Source organism: Orbicella faveolata, unplaced genomic scaffold, assembly GCF_042242905.1.
Source record: "Orbicella faveolata isolate gen_17 unplaced genomic scaffold, um_ofav_v1 contig_47, whole genome shotgun sequence".
NCBI classification, from domain to species: Eukaryota; Metazoa; Cnidaria; class Anthozoa; order Scleractinia; family Merulinidae; genus Orbicella; species Orbicella faveolata.
The window spans coordinates 16,473,768-16,490,000 of NW_028301577.1; the positions used below are offsets into that span (position 1 = coordinate 16,473,768).

A 16,233-nucleotide genomic window follows, 5' to 3' on the forward strand; every position below is an offset into this window, starting at 1 on the left:
TTTATTTGCTCATAATCGCCATTCAAGTTCAAGTTTTTATTATAGTTATATGTATTTAGCTTTGGAAAATAGCGTGGTAATCGTTTGAATCCGTTTTTAATATTTGCTTAACGGCTATTCGCATTTAGCCTTTGTCTTTGACTCAATACAATTTTTAATTTCCGCCGTAATTATCATCAATATTTAAATTTGTGTTTACTTGTCATAATTTCAGTAAACATTGCATTTTCAAAAGCCAACAGTAGCTTTATTTGCCAGAGTTTAATTACAAGAGATTTCCTCTGTTATTACATTTTGCCAATTTCTAATTAAGCTTGTGGATTATTTTGCCAATAAGTTCATGTTCTGACCGACTGAGTTTGTGATCTTCGTTTAGTCCAAGAGGACTTTATTTAACCACCTGTTATTTGCTAATTTATCTCACTGAAAGTTCCAACACTTGTTGTTATGTATACTTTAACTGTCTCGTCTAGGTAATGCTACTAATATTTAGATATTTTGTTTTCAGTGAGACCTTGGGGAACGAAGCCGCTTCTTAACGCCATACAATTCATCAGCTCTTTATTACTTTTGATTTCGTTGGATCGTTTTCAATTGAGAGTAATTTAGTTCGAACTTTCCCGTCCAAGCAACAAACGCTTCTTACAATAAGTTCTTAAGTTGAAACTAGAATTTTTTATTATGTACCAGTCAAATCGAAGCAACCCCCTCCCGGGCAACCCCCCGAGCATTTGAATTTATCTTTTCAGTAGCTTCTATTAAGCTTGTGATGATGTGTATATAAACATGGTTTAATAGACAACACCAAAGAGAACCAAGGCCCTACATGCCACGAGGCACGAGGAGGACAGGTAACGGGTAATAACCAAAGGGAAACAAAATTGACAAATTTTGATGTCGAATTATTATCAATAAACCCTAATATAAAAGTAGCGTTTTGTCGATGTGGATCGACTGTATGTAAGTATTACACTAGACCAATTTTCTACTCGTAGAGAAACACGTAGAGAATATTTCAATTTAAAATAAGTATATTTAATACCTCTCTTTCGATTGAAGCCAATTTTGTTAAATATTGGATACATCAGTAAAAGAGAAACAATTACAAAGTTGCTAAATTTTGATAACAAATTATTAAACCTTTAATTACGTAAACTTTTATGGTATAATTGAAATAATCATATTAGCACTCCGTCGATGTAGAACATAACTATTAATTTATATGCTACTACTGCAATGTCAGTGCCAGTCAATGCGAAATTTCAAATTTGCGTAGTTTCTTAAATGAACTTAAACTATTTAAAGAATATATGAGTGTAAAATATGTTTGTTTCTGTTGAAATCATTTTTGTTTCTTCCTTGCTCTTGTTTCTTTTGTCTTCTGCACTGGCTTTGCACGGTTTTCCTTCTTTTTCTGAAGATGGCTAACCCAAATCTTCACTTCATTTAAGGAAAGGCAACACCTTTTAGCCAATGTGATAAGGCCGTCTTCCGCTTCAATCATCCCCGTCTTGAAGGCCTCTTCAAGAATTATAATACGGAACAAAGCTTGTGTAGGCCTTTGGTTTTCAACCAATCCGCCACGAATCTGCAATCTTTTCCTTTGAATTCATCAAAGTTTGTCTCCGCGATGATTTATCAACCCACTTGGAATCAGCGGAACACGTGACATGAAATCGAGGCTAGGGATCAAATTCCCATCCAGTATGAAAGAAATGTACCAAGCTAAGATTCAAAACGCACGTGCACAGCCATTGTTCTGCTCATTAAACCTTTTGTTTGGTGTCGCTCTCGTCGCCGTCGCCGTCGCCGTCGCCGTCGTGGTTTGCTAAAACTCCCTAATGAGCAGAACAATTGCTGTGCACGTGTGTTTTGAATCTTGGTACATTTCTTTGCCGTCTTCTGCAAAACAACAACATGAAATGACTAAGGCCCAGTTCATATGTCGCATTTCTGCCGTGTCGAATTCAATTCAATTAAGTGCGGTAGAAATGCGACTGTCGATTCATAAGTCGCACTTGTGTCGCACTTAATTCGGAATTTGTACTGTCGGGTATGTCAGCCAGCGGAAAATGTCTTAAACGGAGGGTATTCAATATGGCGGACGAAAATACTGAGCGACGAAGAACTTTAATTTTGCAAAAAAATGACCGTCAATGGAACGAGAAGGAGAAGGCTGACAACGGAGCAGTATGTGTTGCAATATGCTCAGGTTGCATTGGGTCGAGAATGGCCAAGTTTCTTCTTTTTCTTGAGCGGGAAAACATTTACGCATGCTCAATACATTAACATAATGTATGCATTAGATTCGGCACGGCAGAAATTCGACGTCTGAATCGGTGTCGCATTTCTGTCGGATAATGCGACAAGACCAGTCGAACGTGCGGCAGAAATGCGGCAGCCGATTCAGACGTCGAATTTCTGTCGAATTTAATTCGTTGAATTGAATTCGACACGGCAGAAATGCGACGTATGAACCGGGCCTAAGTTCTATGTATTTTGGAGAACGCGAACCGCAATGGCTAATTTTTGGTATCTTCTTTTGAACTTAACACTGTCGGTGCATGTTTAGCCTGAGCAAGTTTTTAGACCGATAGGCGTACTGAACTGATTTACGGAGTTGTGACATTCGAAGGTAAAATAGAAATTCATTTTTTACAATGCGTCGTCCCCATCGCCGTCGTCATTGCTAAAACTCTCTATTTCCCAGGAAAAGGACGGGTTCCTATATAAAAAGAACCAGGATGCTCGTCGGAAAGTTTGAAAAGAACCCCTATGAGGTACCAAGATCCTGTTTTGTGGGCTTGGCTAAAATATTTTCTGCCCCTAAAAGGTACCAAAACTAAAACAACAATTTAACTGACACTGACTTTTTTTCGTGCAAAACCTTAAAGGTGCTGCGAAAGCTCCTGCTGAGGACCTCTTGAGGCTGAACACTTTAAGAGGTACCAAAACTGTTTTTTAACCCCTTAAAGGTACGACGAGCACCCCTGTGTTCTTTACATGGGGTCCCTTCCCCCGGGAATTATCTCGTTGAGAGTCAGAGTTCACTAGTTCTTGCTCGTTTAAAAAAGAAAAATCTTCCTATTTTAAATAGGACTCACTGTATATAAATAGTGAATGATTTTGTAGCTCCTTGACTGAGGCGAATTCAGCGCCCATTTGTTTATTTTGTTCTGTCCGTCACTGGACATGGTGGCTTTTTCAGTTGGGCCCAGTCCACACAAGGCGGAGAAATTTGAAAATGCCACTTTATTTCTACGGTTAGGCCTACCGTCCACACTAATTCATCACATAAACGGAGCTCTTCAAACCGGAGGAATCTGAAGACGCCGGCTTTTTGTTTCCGTGTGAACAGAAAACATTTGAAAAAGGAGCTTTTCGAAAACGATGGCGTGGCTATAATCATGTGATTTCCATGGCCTAGTTTTACTCAAACACATGCAAATCCAAACTGACTGGTGATTGTTGCAATCAGCCAAAAATCGGAACATTTTAACATCTGTAAAGTGACACTAGATAATTTGTCCACTGGGTTTGTTGCAAAATAAGTTTATTTCCAGAGGAAACCTGTAAAAAGCACTGAAAACGAGAATTAACTGTCAAAACTTTAGTTCATCGCGCAGAACGAAACAGAAACTTACAAGATCAGGTGCCCATCACCGATGGGCTCCTGGTGGAGGACATAACTGCCATGGTACTCCGTTTGCGCGCTATTATCCGTGGAAGACTGGGTATAGTTATGGCTTGGGACGAGAAGGACTAGAAACTAAATAAAGGAAAAATGGCGGCCGGCTTGGTTCGACAAGTGAATGCCAAAACGGAATAGAAAAGACGTGTCTTCCTACCTCAGTGTTAACATTGATATGTTCAAAAGCGAAAACATTCATCTCCTTGACGGTAAACTTGACGTTTAGACTCTACGTTTTGAGAACAAGGCGGTGCTGAGGGCTTGAGCTTAGTCGTCATGGTGAGTTACGAAACGTAAACTGTTGATAACGGAGGACATATATGTATTTGTCTATAAAATTTAAATTGAGCTGATTGGCATTTTATCATTTTCTTGATTTGTTTTGCTGCTTTGTATTTGTTTTGTTTTTTTTTTTTTTGCCGAAATGGAGTGAGACCTTTCAAAGATGACCCTTTATTTTGTGTCAGTGACAGTTGGAATTCAACTAGACGCTCGCTGCGTGTACCCAGGCAGTCGTTACACTGAGAAGCACAAGCTATATTGCAGTTGAGCTAAATGTTCTGCATTTGAAGTCATACGAAATCCAATCGAATCGATGTGCTTAAGCTATTCTTCTTTTGATTGCATTTCTTGGAATCAATTAATAGCTTATTATTCGTTTGCAGGTCTTTAGGGCGTGAAATGAGTCAAGGTCTTTATATCAGCCTATGAACGTTTCAGTCTATTTTCCTTAGCCTTTGTGTTTTTTTTTTTTTTTTTTTTGCTTTTTTTGCGTTGCCCAAGCAAGCGAGACATTTTGAATTTCAAAGTTATGGTGGTGCATGAAATTGAGCTATGAACGCATTTGTCGAAAAACATATACTTATCTCGTGATTTTTAGCCCATTCAGAAGTTAAAGTATTAGGAAAGGTGCTTATTTAAATGCTTGTTTGCTCAATACAGATAATCAGTCGCCTAGATAGCCAAAGTAAGTTCCAGATGTTTACACTATTTTCCGACTGCAATGTTGGTGTACCGTGGAGGTACACCAACATGGCGGCTCCATACTGGGCTCTGTAAATTGTGCAAAACATTTTGAAGAATATCTGAGGTTTGGGAAAATGCACAGACTTAAAAATTAGAGAAGTGTCATCTTTATTAATCTCCTATACACAATTTCTTGTCTTTATCCACTAAATGGCTTCCGAATAACTTTTTTATTGCATCAGGATTGTGTGACAGTGCAAGTCAAGGTCACAGGTCACAGGTCACAGGTCACACTCAAAACACTCAGTAAAACTCGCGATGTAACAATTACCCGAGATTCCCAAGAGGTTTATTGATGTTTCCATGCAACAAACCCTAACTTAAAATGTTTTACTGTATAATTTTAATGAAAAAAATTCTAGGGGTGGCATATGTACGAAATGGGTTGAAATGTAACTTTCAGACATGTAGTGTTAATATATTTTATTGTAATAAGATAATTCATTATGATAGCAAATTGAACTGTTTTATTTCTCTTTTTTTTTTGAAATCTTTACAACGAGTATGTACTAAACAGAAACAAGAGGGTCCCCTATACCTCCTCTGAAAACAATTTCACGCATAAGTAATTGGCCTTTTCACGCATCGCAAAAAATTCGAAAACAGTTTCACCTTCACAGAAAAAAGAAGCAATCACTTTTCACGTAAACATGCAAAGGCTAAATCATGTGTCACATAAAAATATAAATTTTATCCACGTTTCTCAAAACATACAGAACCCTTCATTTTGATGCATCGAAATGCCGTGTGTGACACATCGTGACAGACTAGATTCTAGGCCCTCCTGGTTCACTGTCGCTGTGGTTAGTTTCTCAGTCTTCCGGCCACAAGCGCGTGGAATGGGCAGGTTTTACATCTAGTTTAGTGTAGTTTAAGAGCTTTAATGATACTAAAATCTCCGAAAAAAAGTGAACAATTATTCCTGCAAAAGTCGTTAGTTCACAAATCACGCGTAAGCAAATGCATAATTCACGGATCAGTGTAAGCCTCTTTCGTTTTCATGTTATATTGAAAGGCTACAAACAATTTATGTTTTCAACAGAAATAAGTCTTGGCTTTCGTTGGATCAATTTTTTTTTTTATTTCAGTGCTATAGGTGATTTCCCAAATGCGTTTTTTTTCAGAAAAGAGCCGCTATAGTTACACTTAGGACGCACTTGTATGCATCTGTTTCATGGCGTTTTGGCATTTTTTTTTGGTGACCTGTGACCTGTGACCTGTGAAAGAAACCTGCCGGTTTTGCTGGGCTCAACATACATTAGTTTCTTTCAGCTTTAATGTACAATAATTCGCTGCATAGGTTTCATTCTTGTAAAGACACATAACTCTGTTACAAGAAAATAGCGAGAGAATATCGGTTAGTTCGATATTTTAACTTTGTTATACTTTAGGAAGTTTCTCAGAACATTTTACTTAGGTGTACTCAAAGAGATACATTAGTAAACAAATTCTCTAACCTTTCGCTCTTGTTGCTCAGACGTTCTTGAGTTCGTGCTGGGATTCTACTTGGTTCACGATCATGTCTAAAAATACGATGACGCCTCTGAAGATGCTTTTTATCAAGTTGAAGAGTTGATAACCCCGGTTGATAGCTCCTTTGGTATAACATGATTCTTGATAATTTCACGCAAAATGTTCGCTTGTAAATTGATCTCTCATAAGGCTTGCAGACTGATCTGTTCTGAAAACGCTTAACGTCCTTTAGTGTTGGTCTACCATGAATGGTACATGTATGTTCGTTTGTGTCTGATTTCATCGCCCTAGAAATCATGGAATCCGTGCTAACTTTTCACGATGACAACTTCTGTAAATTCCATGTGCTGTACGCATGCAAAGGTGACGCATGTGCTTTAGAGACCAGATGGCAATCTGTGACTGAACGAGGGAAAAAAAAAAAAAAAGCGGAGCCAAAATTTAAACCCAGCCCTCACTGCCTGAGTAAATATGCTGTTTTTTAGCACCAGTGCTGATAATCTCAACTACTTGCCTAATATTATTATCATCAATTTTCTATAATTAATACCGAAAGGCATGATACATGTAACTTTGATATCAGAAAAACTAACTCTAACAAAACCTTTTTCTACTTTCAACATCAATGTGATCTATTTTTCAATTAAAGTTTTATGTACAGGCTTAGGCTCATTGAACATAAATGTACATGTACTTGTAAAGCTTAAGGTTATGTGTGTCATGTTGCTATGGTACGTTGATAAGTAATAGTAATTGGCCCGAGAGGAGTGCAATTCAGGGAGTAATCGCGCAAGTGAAGTGCGAGGCTGATTTGAAATAACGAGCACGATTACTCCCTGAATTGTACAACACAAGGTCCAATTAGTAAACTAATTAATTGTATCTATAACAAATTTAGGAACTAAAAATGTCTTTTGAGAACTTCTTTTGAGTGAAAATGTCTGCAGCGCTTTTCATAAGTTTTAAAAACTGCAGGAAACATCGCGAAGGAAGCCATTAATTGGCGCACATAATTAAGGGCACAGAATTGAGCAGCGAAGACGCGAGCCACTAGGAGGGTCTGGGGGTATGCTCCTCCAGAAAATTTTGAAATCTAGAGGTTCAGAAATGCTATTTCCAGCATTCTCAAAGGACTATTTGTAATTTTAGGTATGGTAAAAAATTCAGTTTTCCAAGGGAATCTCTTGGAGATCTTTTGTTGAACAAAAACAAAAGAAACCTTTTGTTTCGCTAAACAATGAAGTCACCAAAATGTGGCATTTGTCGCTAGTTGTTCAAAGTGATACAAGTTTTATTGTTCATATAATTACGCTAATCTCTTGCTGTTGCTTCGCTAGCGCAAGCAAATAAGTCGCTGAATGGGCCAGATTCAAGTTTGTTTTGTTGTGACACCTGTTCGATATGAGGTCAGGCAATTTTTTTTTCCCAGTCTATTTCTCTACTTCTTTCAAAAATCAAAACATTGTATTTAAAAAAAAAACCCGTGGTGTTGAAACTGCTAAAAGTAACTGCTGCCTTGCGTCAAAATCCACCTTCGAAGGATTCGCTCCAAAAGATTCCGCGTGGAAAACTGATTTTTTTTTTTTTTTGCATAGTATTACATTATTTCTCAAAAACGAAGCGCAAATCAACGAAAGCAATTATGCAACAATGCTTTTCATGTCAAAACAAGTCAGTCTACCAAAAATTGGCTCGATCCTGCAAAAAATGAAAATCACCCCAAAAAGTGATATATGCCCTTTTTGCATGAAATCCTTCAATTCTTTTAGTGCTCTTGGCAATTATTCTTCATTTATCTTTTGTCTTTAGTTGATTTTTCAGGTATTTATAAATGTAACACCCTTCTAAAATTTGTTGTTACTGTAAATACTCTTGGTCTGAAAATTGGAAAACTTCTGCAGAATTCAAAAGCAAGACATATACATATTAGGTTTATGCTCAGTTAACTACACAACTGAAACTGGTTGACGTTTGTCATGTTGACTTCAGTCTAGCAAGAAACCAGGCGAGTCTGTGAAGGTGGTTGTAAGATGCCGTCCAATGAATGAAAAGGAAATAGCCCAAGGGCATCAAAGGTAGGGCTGCTGTAGGCTGTGATAAATTTGCAGGTAATTTAAGAGGCCTTCCAATAAGCCAGATCCCTTATTCTGAAAACCCTCTTGGGACCCTCTAATTTATTTTGCGTTGCCGGCTTGTTCACAGCAACATATAAACTTAAAAACCTTTTTGCGTAGTAGAATTTTAAAATTTGTTTTCATTTAGTATTCTCAAAGAATCGTTAAATAGTCATGTGATATAAATTAAATGTGATTTTGAAAGGGAATTACTGCATTATAATGGGTGCTGCGAGAAAATATTGCTATTGTTGTGTTTGGTTCTGTTACTATGCCACTCTGACCAATATATAATTATATGAATTCGTATATTTTCTCTCAACTAGCTGCCAATACATGCACATGTAGAATGGGGTAGTGTTGTTTAGTGTTTTCTCCCTGCAGTTACACTGTAACTACACATTATGATGTTTTCAGACTGCTACAGCTCTACATGTTCGACTAACTTATTGATTCTAACATGTCTAAATTGTGATGTTATTCTTTTTATGCTTTAAGGATAATTGAGATGAATGTTAAAAAAGGGACAATAGAAATCACCAACCCAGCTAAGAAAGAAGAAGTGCCACGCATGTTCACTTATGATTCAGTTTATGACTGGAAGTGAGTTAGTCATTAATTAAAAGTTATGTGTTGTAAATAGGGGGACTGCCTTGTACATGTAAAAGCCCATAAGGGTTTCTTCAGTTTCCATCCAGAATAGTTATCCTATTTTTGTCACAATTCATATGGTAAATGATTTTTAAACATGGGTAAATACAATATGTAAACAATCAATCAATCATCTCATTCATACATATAACCCAATTTAAGGCAGCAAGGACTACACAACCACCGTCCAACTTCTAAAGGCACTAGGTCCATGTAATGATTAAGGGTTGAGAAGAGGTGACGGGAGAAGTCTACTCTAATTTGATGTCATTTAGCACATGTACTCTGACAAAGAAAGGATGTGGTCTCATTGCTGGACAGGCATATTTTTGTGCATACATTGTTCAAATATGATTCCTGAATTAACTTATTGGTTCTGTATTACAAAGCCCAGCCCTCCAGCAGCTCAATACCAACGAAAAGAACTCCTTAATAAAGGACTTTGATCCTTAATTGTTGCCGCCCATCCTCACGGAACAAATAACTTTAATTTATTGCCATGTCATGCCATGTAAAAAATCAAATGTGTGTACTCCTGAAGATAAGAAGAAATGTATTGAGTGTCACCATAAATTACCCTACCATAATTATTAATATTAACAGTGAAGGCAACTTTTTCTGTAGCTGAAAAATGTTATGATTTTGTGTTAATTATGTATATACATGAATGGTTTAGGTGAAATTGTCCATTGAATAGGTTATTTTAAAAGTTTGCTAAAAACAGCTATAACTTAGCTGCTGGCATCTGCATTTTAACGTTGCTGTGCTTCTGATATTTATTTAGTTCAAAACAGATTGATCTCTATGATGAGACATTTAGACAGTTGGTGGATTCTGTTCTTGAAGGGTATAATGGTAGGTTTTTTTCTTTATTTTGATTGTGGATAACCAATGGCAACTATAAATAATTATTAATTCATTTAAAAAAAAGAATCACACATACTTTTATTACTAACAATTAATTCTTTGAGTGGCTTGGTCACACTTTTTTCCAGGTGAGCATTGTTTGGTTTTCTTTCTATTGTTTAATTCAAGTTTAAATTACATGTACAGTCAACTAGAGCTCCACTAACGGCAACTCTCGTAAGCTGTCAGCTCTACACTTCTTATCAATTCCCGGTTTTACCTCCTAGTCAAACTCTGTAATTTACACATTCTCGTAAGCGGACGCGCACAATTTTGAAAATGTAAATTGGATTTTTCTTTAGTGTAACGCCATCTCGTAAGCAGACAACCCATGAATATTTGACTCTTGGCAATGAAATTTGTCTCTAATTTGCAATAAATCAACTTGCATGTAAGTAAGACCTTTGACAGTGCTCATCAGAACCTGTAGTGGGGATCAGTTTTGTCAAATCTCCATTTGTTGGCAGCAAAGCAATTGACATTAAAACAAGAGTCCGAAGTGAAATTTTTTTGTGTCACGTTGTTAGCACGTTCGTCATGGTCCACTTTCCTTCTTGTTCCCATAAGCAGACAGGTCTACCTACAGACACTTTTTCCAATTCTGGAGGGACAGTTCCCTTATGAGAGTGGACTAAGTGTATAAAAAGCAGGGTAACATGAAATTCAAAAAAACCACTTGCCCTTCGGGCAAGCTGTAATTTCATCCTACTAGCCCAAATTTCTGAGGAGCTGGCCCAAAATTATTTTATTTCATAATGATAATTAAACAATTTAGTATGCAAAAATAATGATGATTAATTAATTAATTACCTAAATAATAATTAATGATACAGAGCTTAGATTCACTAAATATCTTTGATTTCCCTTTTGAAATAAACCTTATTAAAATAAAACATTTAGAATTAATCAATGTGTGGTTCCAGAAAATATCCATACCCCTCCTGTGGGGAAGGGGGGTTTCCAATTTGATCCTCCAGGGGGCTCATGGTACTCCCCCCACCCCCTGGAATTTCCATGAGTTTTCTACTTGGGTCCCCCTACCCCTTGGAAATTCCATATCCACAAATAACAAGACTTAAGTCATTTATTTTAATCCCCTGGGTACTGTAATGAAATTTATATATTGCAGATGGATCGAAATGCAAGGTGGCATATTTTCAGAAGCAATTGGAAACCTTGATTTGGTCACGTGACATACTCTATTTAATCGTATATTATTTATGGGGATATTTACTGGGTCAGGATCAAAGCTGCTGGGTAGTGAAAGATTAAGGCTCTGAGATTTAATTTTCCAAAAAATGACCGTGGAAAATTCTAGATGTAAATTCATTTCATGTTAAAAATGCGTTTGAAGTAACAACTGACTTAGAAGCACTTCACTCCAAAATGGCATAACAGCTGACTTTTTCTTCATTAAAAGAAGTTTTCATACAAGAATCTAAGAAAGCACTGAATATTTAAGCTCTTTTAAACAACCCAGTCAAAGTTTTACTAGTTTATGCACAGTCAAAACAACATATCGAATTACTTTACACACGCGGAAAGTAAAGTCGTCATGCAACATGTTTTTCAAAACAGCTGTTTACCAAACATCGCTTAGATTTTTCTTTCAGGAAAGGAATACATCAATAAAGTCATACTCTTTGTCTTTGCAATTTGTAAATGATAGTAAATTCATTTTTAAGCCTTAAGTGTTTTTAACTTGTCACACATTTCATGTACATGAAACATTGTTCAGTCGTTCTATAAATAACCAAATGAAATCTTGGCTACCACTCCAGTGCTCCTTGCTATCCACGGTTACATATGCTTCAAGACAATTAGACAAATGGCGTTGAATGGACTCTGCTAACTTAAACAAACTATTAACTACATGGATAACGATGAAAATATGTGATAACCTTGTTATGGCAAGCTTTTGTCTTGCACCACCACTGTGCTGTCGGGACACGCAGTCGGGGGAAAATTACCATTTTAATTGATTTCGTTTGCTTAAATTTTACATTTTACTTTAAAAAAAAAAATTGTATTGTTTTACGTTCTCTGATGCCAACTGTCTGCTAAACAAAACGTCTGAAGTTTGCCTCTTGAAAAGAAAAAGAAACATTGTTTCACTCGTGTCCACCTCCTGCTTGTCTGTCGGGCAACCTGTGATAAGAAGGCGCTAGCCCGACCGATCGTTTCACTAGTCCCGGGCTATCGGACAGCCTTTCTGTCATGCCCTGAAAAAGGAACAGTACATGTACCTTTTTTCCTCCAGGCCGTTAATTTTTCTTGGAGTACGCGTGTGAATGGTATGTGATAAATGTTATATGGAATAAGACTTGACTGTTTGAAGTTACTTTGTGAATTCAAATGTACGGTGTATTCTCTGCTAGGTACAATATTTGCCTATGGACAAACAGGAACAGGGAAAACATTTACCATGGAAGGTTATGTCAGTTAGAATGATTTGTACATACATGTACAGCGTATTGTCAATAATTATATCAAGCATTGTTAAAATAAATGTGTGCAATAAGCACTTAATGACTGGCCCCAAGGGAAACAGTGAGTTTTGTTTCCCCAAGACCCTTCAATGAGCTTTGAGGTCGAGAGGAAACAAAACTCACTGTTTCCCTTGGGGCTAGTCATTAAGTGTTTTGTTATATACCTCCCAACTAAAAAAATGGAAAAAACTGCAAAGAAAGATGTTTGCTTGAGGCTGGCTGGCTCACAAATTTGTTGCGGTTTCAAGGAGCATGACCTGATCACGTGCGAGTCCAAAGTTCAAGTTGTTGTTTCCCTAGGGAGTTAGTGAATTTTGTTCGCCCTAGGGAGTTGTGAGTTTTGACCCATGACAGGTGACACATTCTCCTCCAATCAGAAAATGTATTTGAGTTGGGAGGTACATTGTATAACAATAGCTCTTATTACAGTCAAGTCTGTGGTCAATTATTCTTCTGTCTAAAAAGGCAAACAAACAAGGTCAGTACTTTGGCAGATTTACCTTTTTGCCTCGTTTCATGTTAAACCGCTAACAACTAAATAATAACAGCCGTTTTTGGTTCAAATGTTCAACGGCTCCTCCCAGCTTTCGACTACTGCTGAACGCTGTTTCATTGTCTGAACTGGATTTGATTACCACGTGCTCGGTAGCTGGGAGGAGCTGCCGAACATTTGATTGATGGCAGCGAAAAATGCATTATTATTTTTTTTTGTCGATTGAGCTTTGAACTTTTAAGTGTGCATGTTATTGAAAGGCGCAGTAAGCGTCTGCTATTGTAAACAAGCAAGATACACAATTCTTCCCTCTAGGTTGCAGATATTTTACTCGATTTGAATGGTCATACTCTACCATGTGAAAAAGCAAACAAAATCTCGATAAGGGAAACAGTTTTACCTTCAATCACTGGTATGTCAATTAAAAGATTAACCCTGAAAAAAAGCAAACAAACAAAAACACTTTCAAGGTCAAAGTAAAAGTTGGTAAATGTACATGTATTGTGCATCTGTGTGACTTACACTGTACTTATTTTACACAATTTTATAACTGCACATTTTTGGGTTACTATCATAGGACCACAATCTAAGCAGGCACAAAGCTCTAGGCAGTTGTGTGTGATTCACAATCATACCAGTCATATAAAGCCAATTCCACTAATTTGTTGTCAAACACTCTGCCTTAAAAACAAAATTGACCGGTGGTAACTTATAAATTATTAGTGATTAAAATTACAATTTTAGTTTCTTTATTCTTGTTGCTTCACAGGTGTACGGACAGACCCTGTTTTAAGAGGAGTGATACCCAATTCCTTTGAACATATCTTTAAACACATAGCCAGGACAGAGAATCAGCAATATTTAGTCAGAGCTTCTTATCTTGAAATTTATCAGGTGCATTGTACTTCAGCTCTCTTGTAGCTGTTCCAGATACATTGTAAAAGAGAATTGTGTGTAAGGTAAAAAACCTGACCAGCTGACATGCTAACTGATGCTGCAAATTAATTGTATGACTAACTACCTTATATTACATGTAAGTAAAGAATGATCATCGCAGTTAATTTTCCAATTTAAGCAATTGGAAAGAAGAAGCCACGGGTTCAGAGGTCACGGGTTCGAATCCCATTGAAGCCCTGATTTTTTTCAGGCTTCTTCTTTCCAATTGCTTCAATTGGAAAATTAACTGCGATGATCATTCTTCACTTTCATCTACAACCGCAGTTCATATATGAATTATTTCATATAAACTTCACATTATATTACATTTGCCTTGTTGATCCTTTTGAAATGTCTCCCCAGAGGAAACTTTTTTTTTCCAGGATCCTGATAAGATAACTAGTACATGTATGTTGAGATCCTCCTGTGCAATCCCATGTAAGATCCTATGCAAGATCCTCTTTTTATCTGTAGGGTCCTGTCTAAGATCCTGCACAATCCAAGAACTAAACATCATAATTTATAGCATAATACAGCCCTACACCTCCTACCAGATCCCTTAGGGTTTCAACTAGGCTTGGCACCTTTCCTTTATCCTACTTTTGAAAACAATACATGCATTTTATATTAATAAGTTTCCTCTTCTTCTTTCACTTTTCTTATAATAAACTACATAGTAACAAAGGGTACATGTACATGGCAATAAATGATGTACAATGATTTTTGGCATTTTAAGGAGGATATCAGAGACTTACTATCAAAAGATCAGATTAAAAGACTGGAACTTAAGGAAAGACCAGACACTGGTGTTTATGTCAAGGTAATTAATAAACAATTGTTGTCAATGCTATTACATGTAGCTAAATAAATGTTACTGTTCCTTCCTTAATAGATCTGATGGCCTCTTGATCAAGTGGCTCAGGTTTGTCAGCCCTGGCTGGGGACATTGTGTTGTGCTCTTTGGCATTAAAATTACTCTCAGTGCCTCTCACCACCCAGGTGTATATGCATGCAAATGGTAACAACAGTGGGTCATGCTGGAAGGAGAGGGGTGGGGGAGGGGTGGTGTGCGTAATAGACTAGCATCCCAACCACAGGGTTGTCATTATGGGCCATAACCCGTAACACCGGTTACGACTGAGTTTGTTTGATAGGCCCTTGATGTTATGGGTGAAATTGACTTCTGTTGATACAATTCACCCACAAAGCAACAAGTTTGCTATGGGTGTGAAGATCGAGGCGACAGGTGACTCAAAACTTAATGACAGCCCTGATTTGGTTGAGAGCAGAAATACTCACTGTTTTGCTATTGAAACCAGTGGTAAGGGCCATACTGATTGACTACAGGGTTTGAATATATACTGTAAACATACTTTTAATCAACTTTTTAACTGACCTAATTGAGTAACATGAACAATTGAGTAATCAATTTAAACCTGAGATGTTCAGTTAATACCGTGTGTATGACAGCATTTGGAATACAGTAAAACCTGTATTAATCAAAACTATAACAAAATTCTCAAACTATCAGCAGCCCAATTTGAGCATTGATTGGACAGTGTAAGCGTCATGCTTGTAATTGGACAGTACGCGTCATTTTGCACGCGCTGTTGTGGTGCACTTTGTTGAGTAAACTGCTGGGGTTTTCAGCATTCATAACGACCTTTTAAAATCGTTCAGCACTCAATCGATGGTTTGTTCGTTTCTCGAATTTTGTCATAGTTTTGATTAATTGGTAAAAGGACATCATGTCGTCCAATTCAGTATGTAATCATACTCGTGATTAACAAATTGGACTCCCGCTTCGTGGTCGTCCGATTTTGTTAATCACTCGTAAGATTACAGACCGAATTGGACTCCACTCAGTTTTATTACCATTATTAAGTGGACCCCATATTAAGCGGACACCCTCTATTAAGCGGGCACAAGCTTGAGTCCCAAAATTTTCTTCCCATATTTATAGTAAAATAAACCTACATTCAGCGGACACATCTGTTAAGTGGATGTGGACTCCAATATTAAGCCATTTTGTGGCACAAAATCTGAAAGAAGCGGACATATCAAGGGCATTTTACCTCTACAGGTTCAGCTGAGACTCCTTTGACATTGTTCAGTGATGTCGTTTTAAAGCTAGGTGATTACTCCAGATTGATGCATTGACTGACTGGACATTGTGCTATGAGCAGTCTTTGATCTTACACTGTGTTACACTGAGTTACAAAAGGGTTAATAATTAGCTATTATTGCACAATATATAAGAACCTGCTTAGAGCAGACACCCTGTATTAAGCGGACATTAGTGAGAGTCCCATGGGTGTCCGCTTAATACAGGTTTCACTGTCGACAAGGGTGTCCGCTTAAGGTGGCCGAACACAGTTTTCGCGCGCGCTTTTGCTGATGCAATTCAGCGCGCGCACAAGTATTGAAAAACAAACATGCCTTCAATAGAGCGAT

The 16,233-nt window shown here is 37.3% G+C and overlaps 1 protein-coding gene across 1 annotated transcript in view; it reads left to right on the forward strand.

Moving 5' to 3' along the window:
• Positions 1 to 3,745: 3,745 nt before the first annotated feature.
• The window catches only part of LOC149097354 (kinesin-II 95 kDa subunit-like), a 32,127-nt gene continuing 19,639 nt past the window's right edge, over positions 3,746 to 16,233 (forward strand). Inside the window, exons 1-7 of the mRNA XM_089278857.1 lie at positions 3,746 to 3,970; positions 8,180 to 8,265; positions 8,803 to 8,907; positions 9,740 to 9,810; positions 12,240 to 12,293; positions 13,613 to 13,737; positions 14,516 to 14,599. Coding sequence (XP_089134983.1) covers positions 3,968 to 3,970; positions 8,180 to 8,265; positions 8,803 to 8,907; positions 9,740 to 9,810; positions 12,240 to 12,293; positions 13,613 to 13,737; positions 14,516 to 14,599 — 528 coding nt within the window. The 5' untranslated portion in view covers positions 3,746 to 3,967. The remainder of the gene's footprint in view (positions 3,971 to 8,179; positions 8,266 to 8,802; positions 8,908 to 9,739; positions 9,811 to 12,239; positions 12,294 to 13,612; positions 13,738 to 14,515; positions 14,600 to 16,233) is intronic.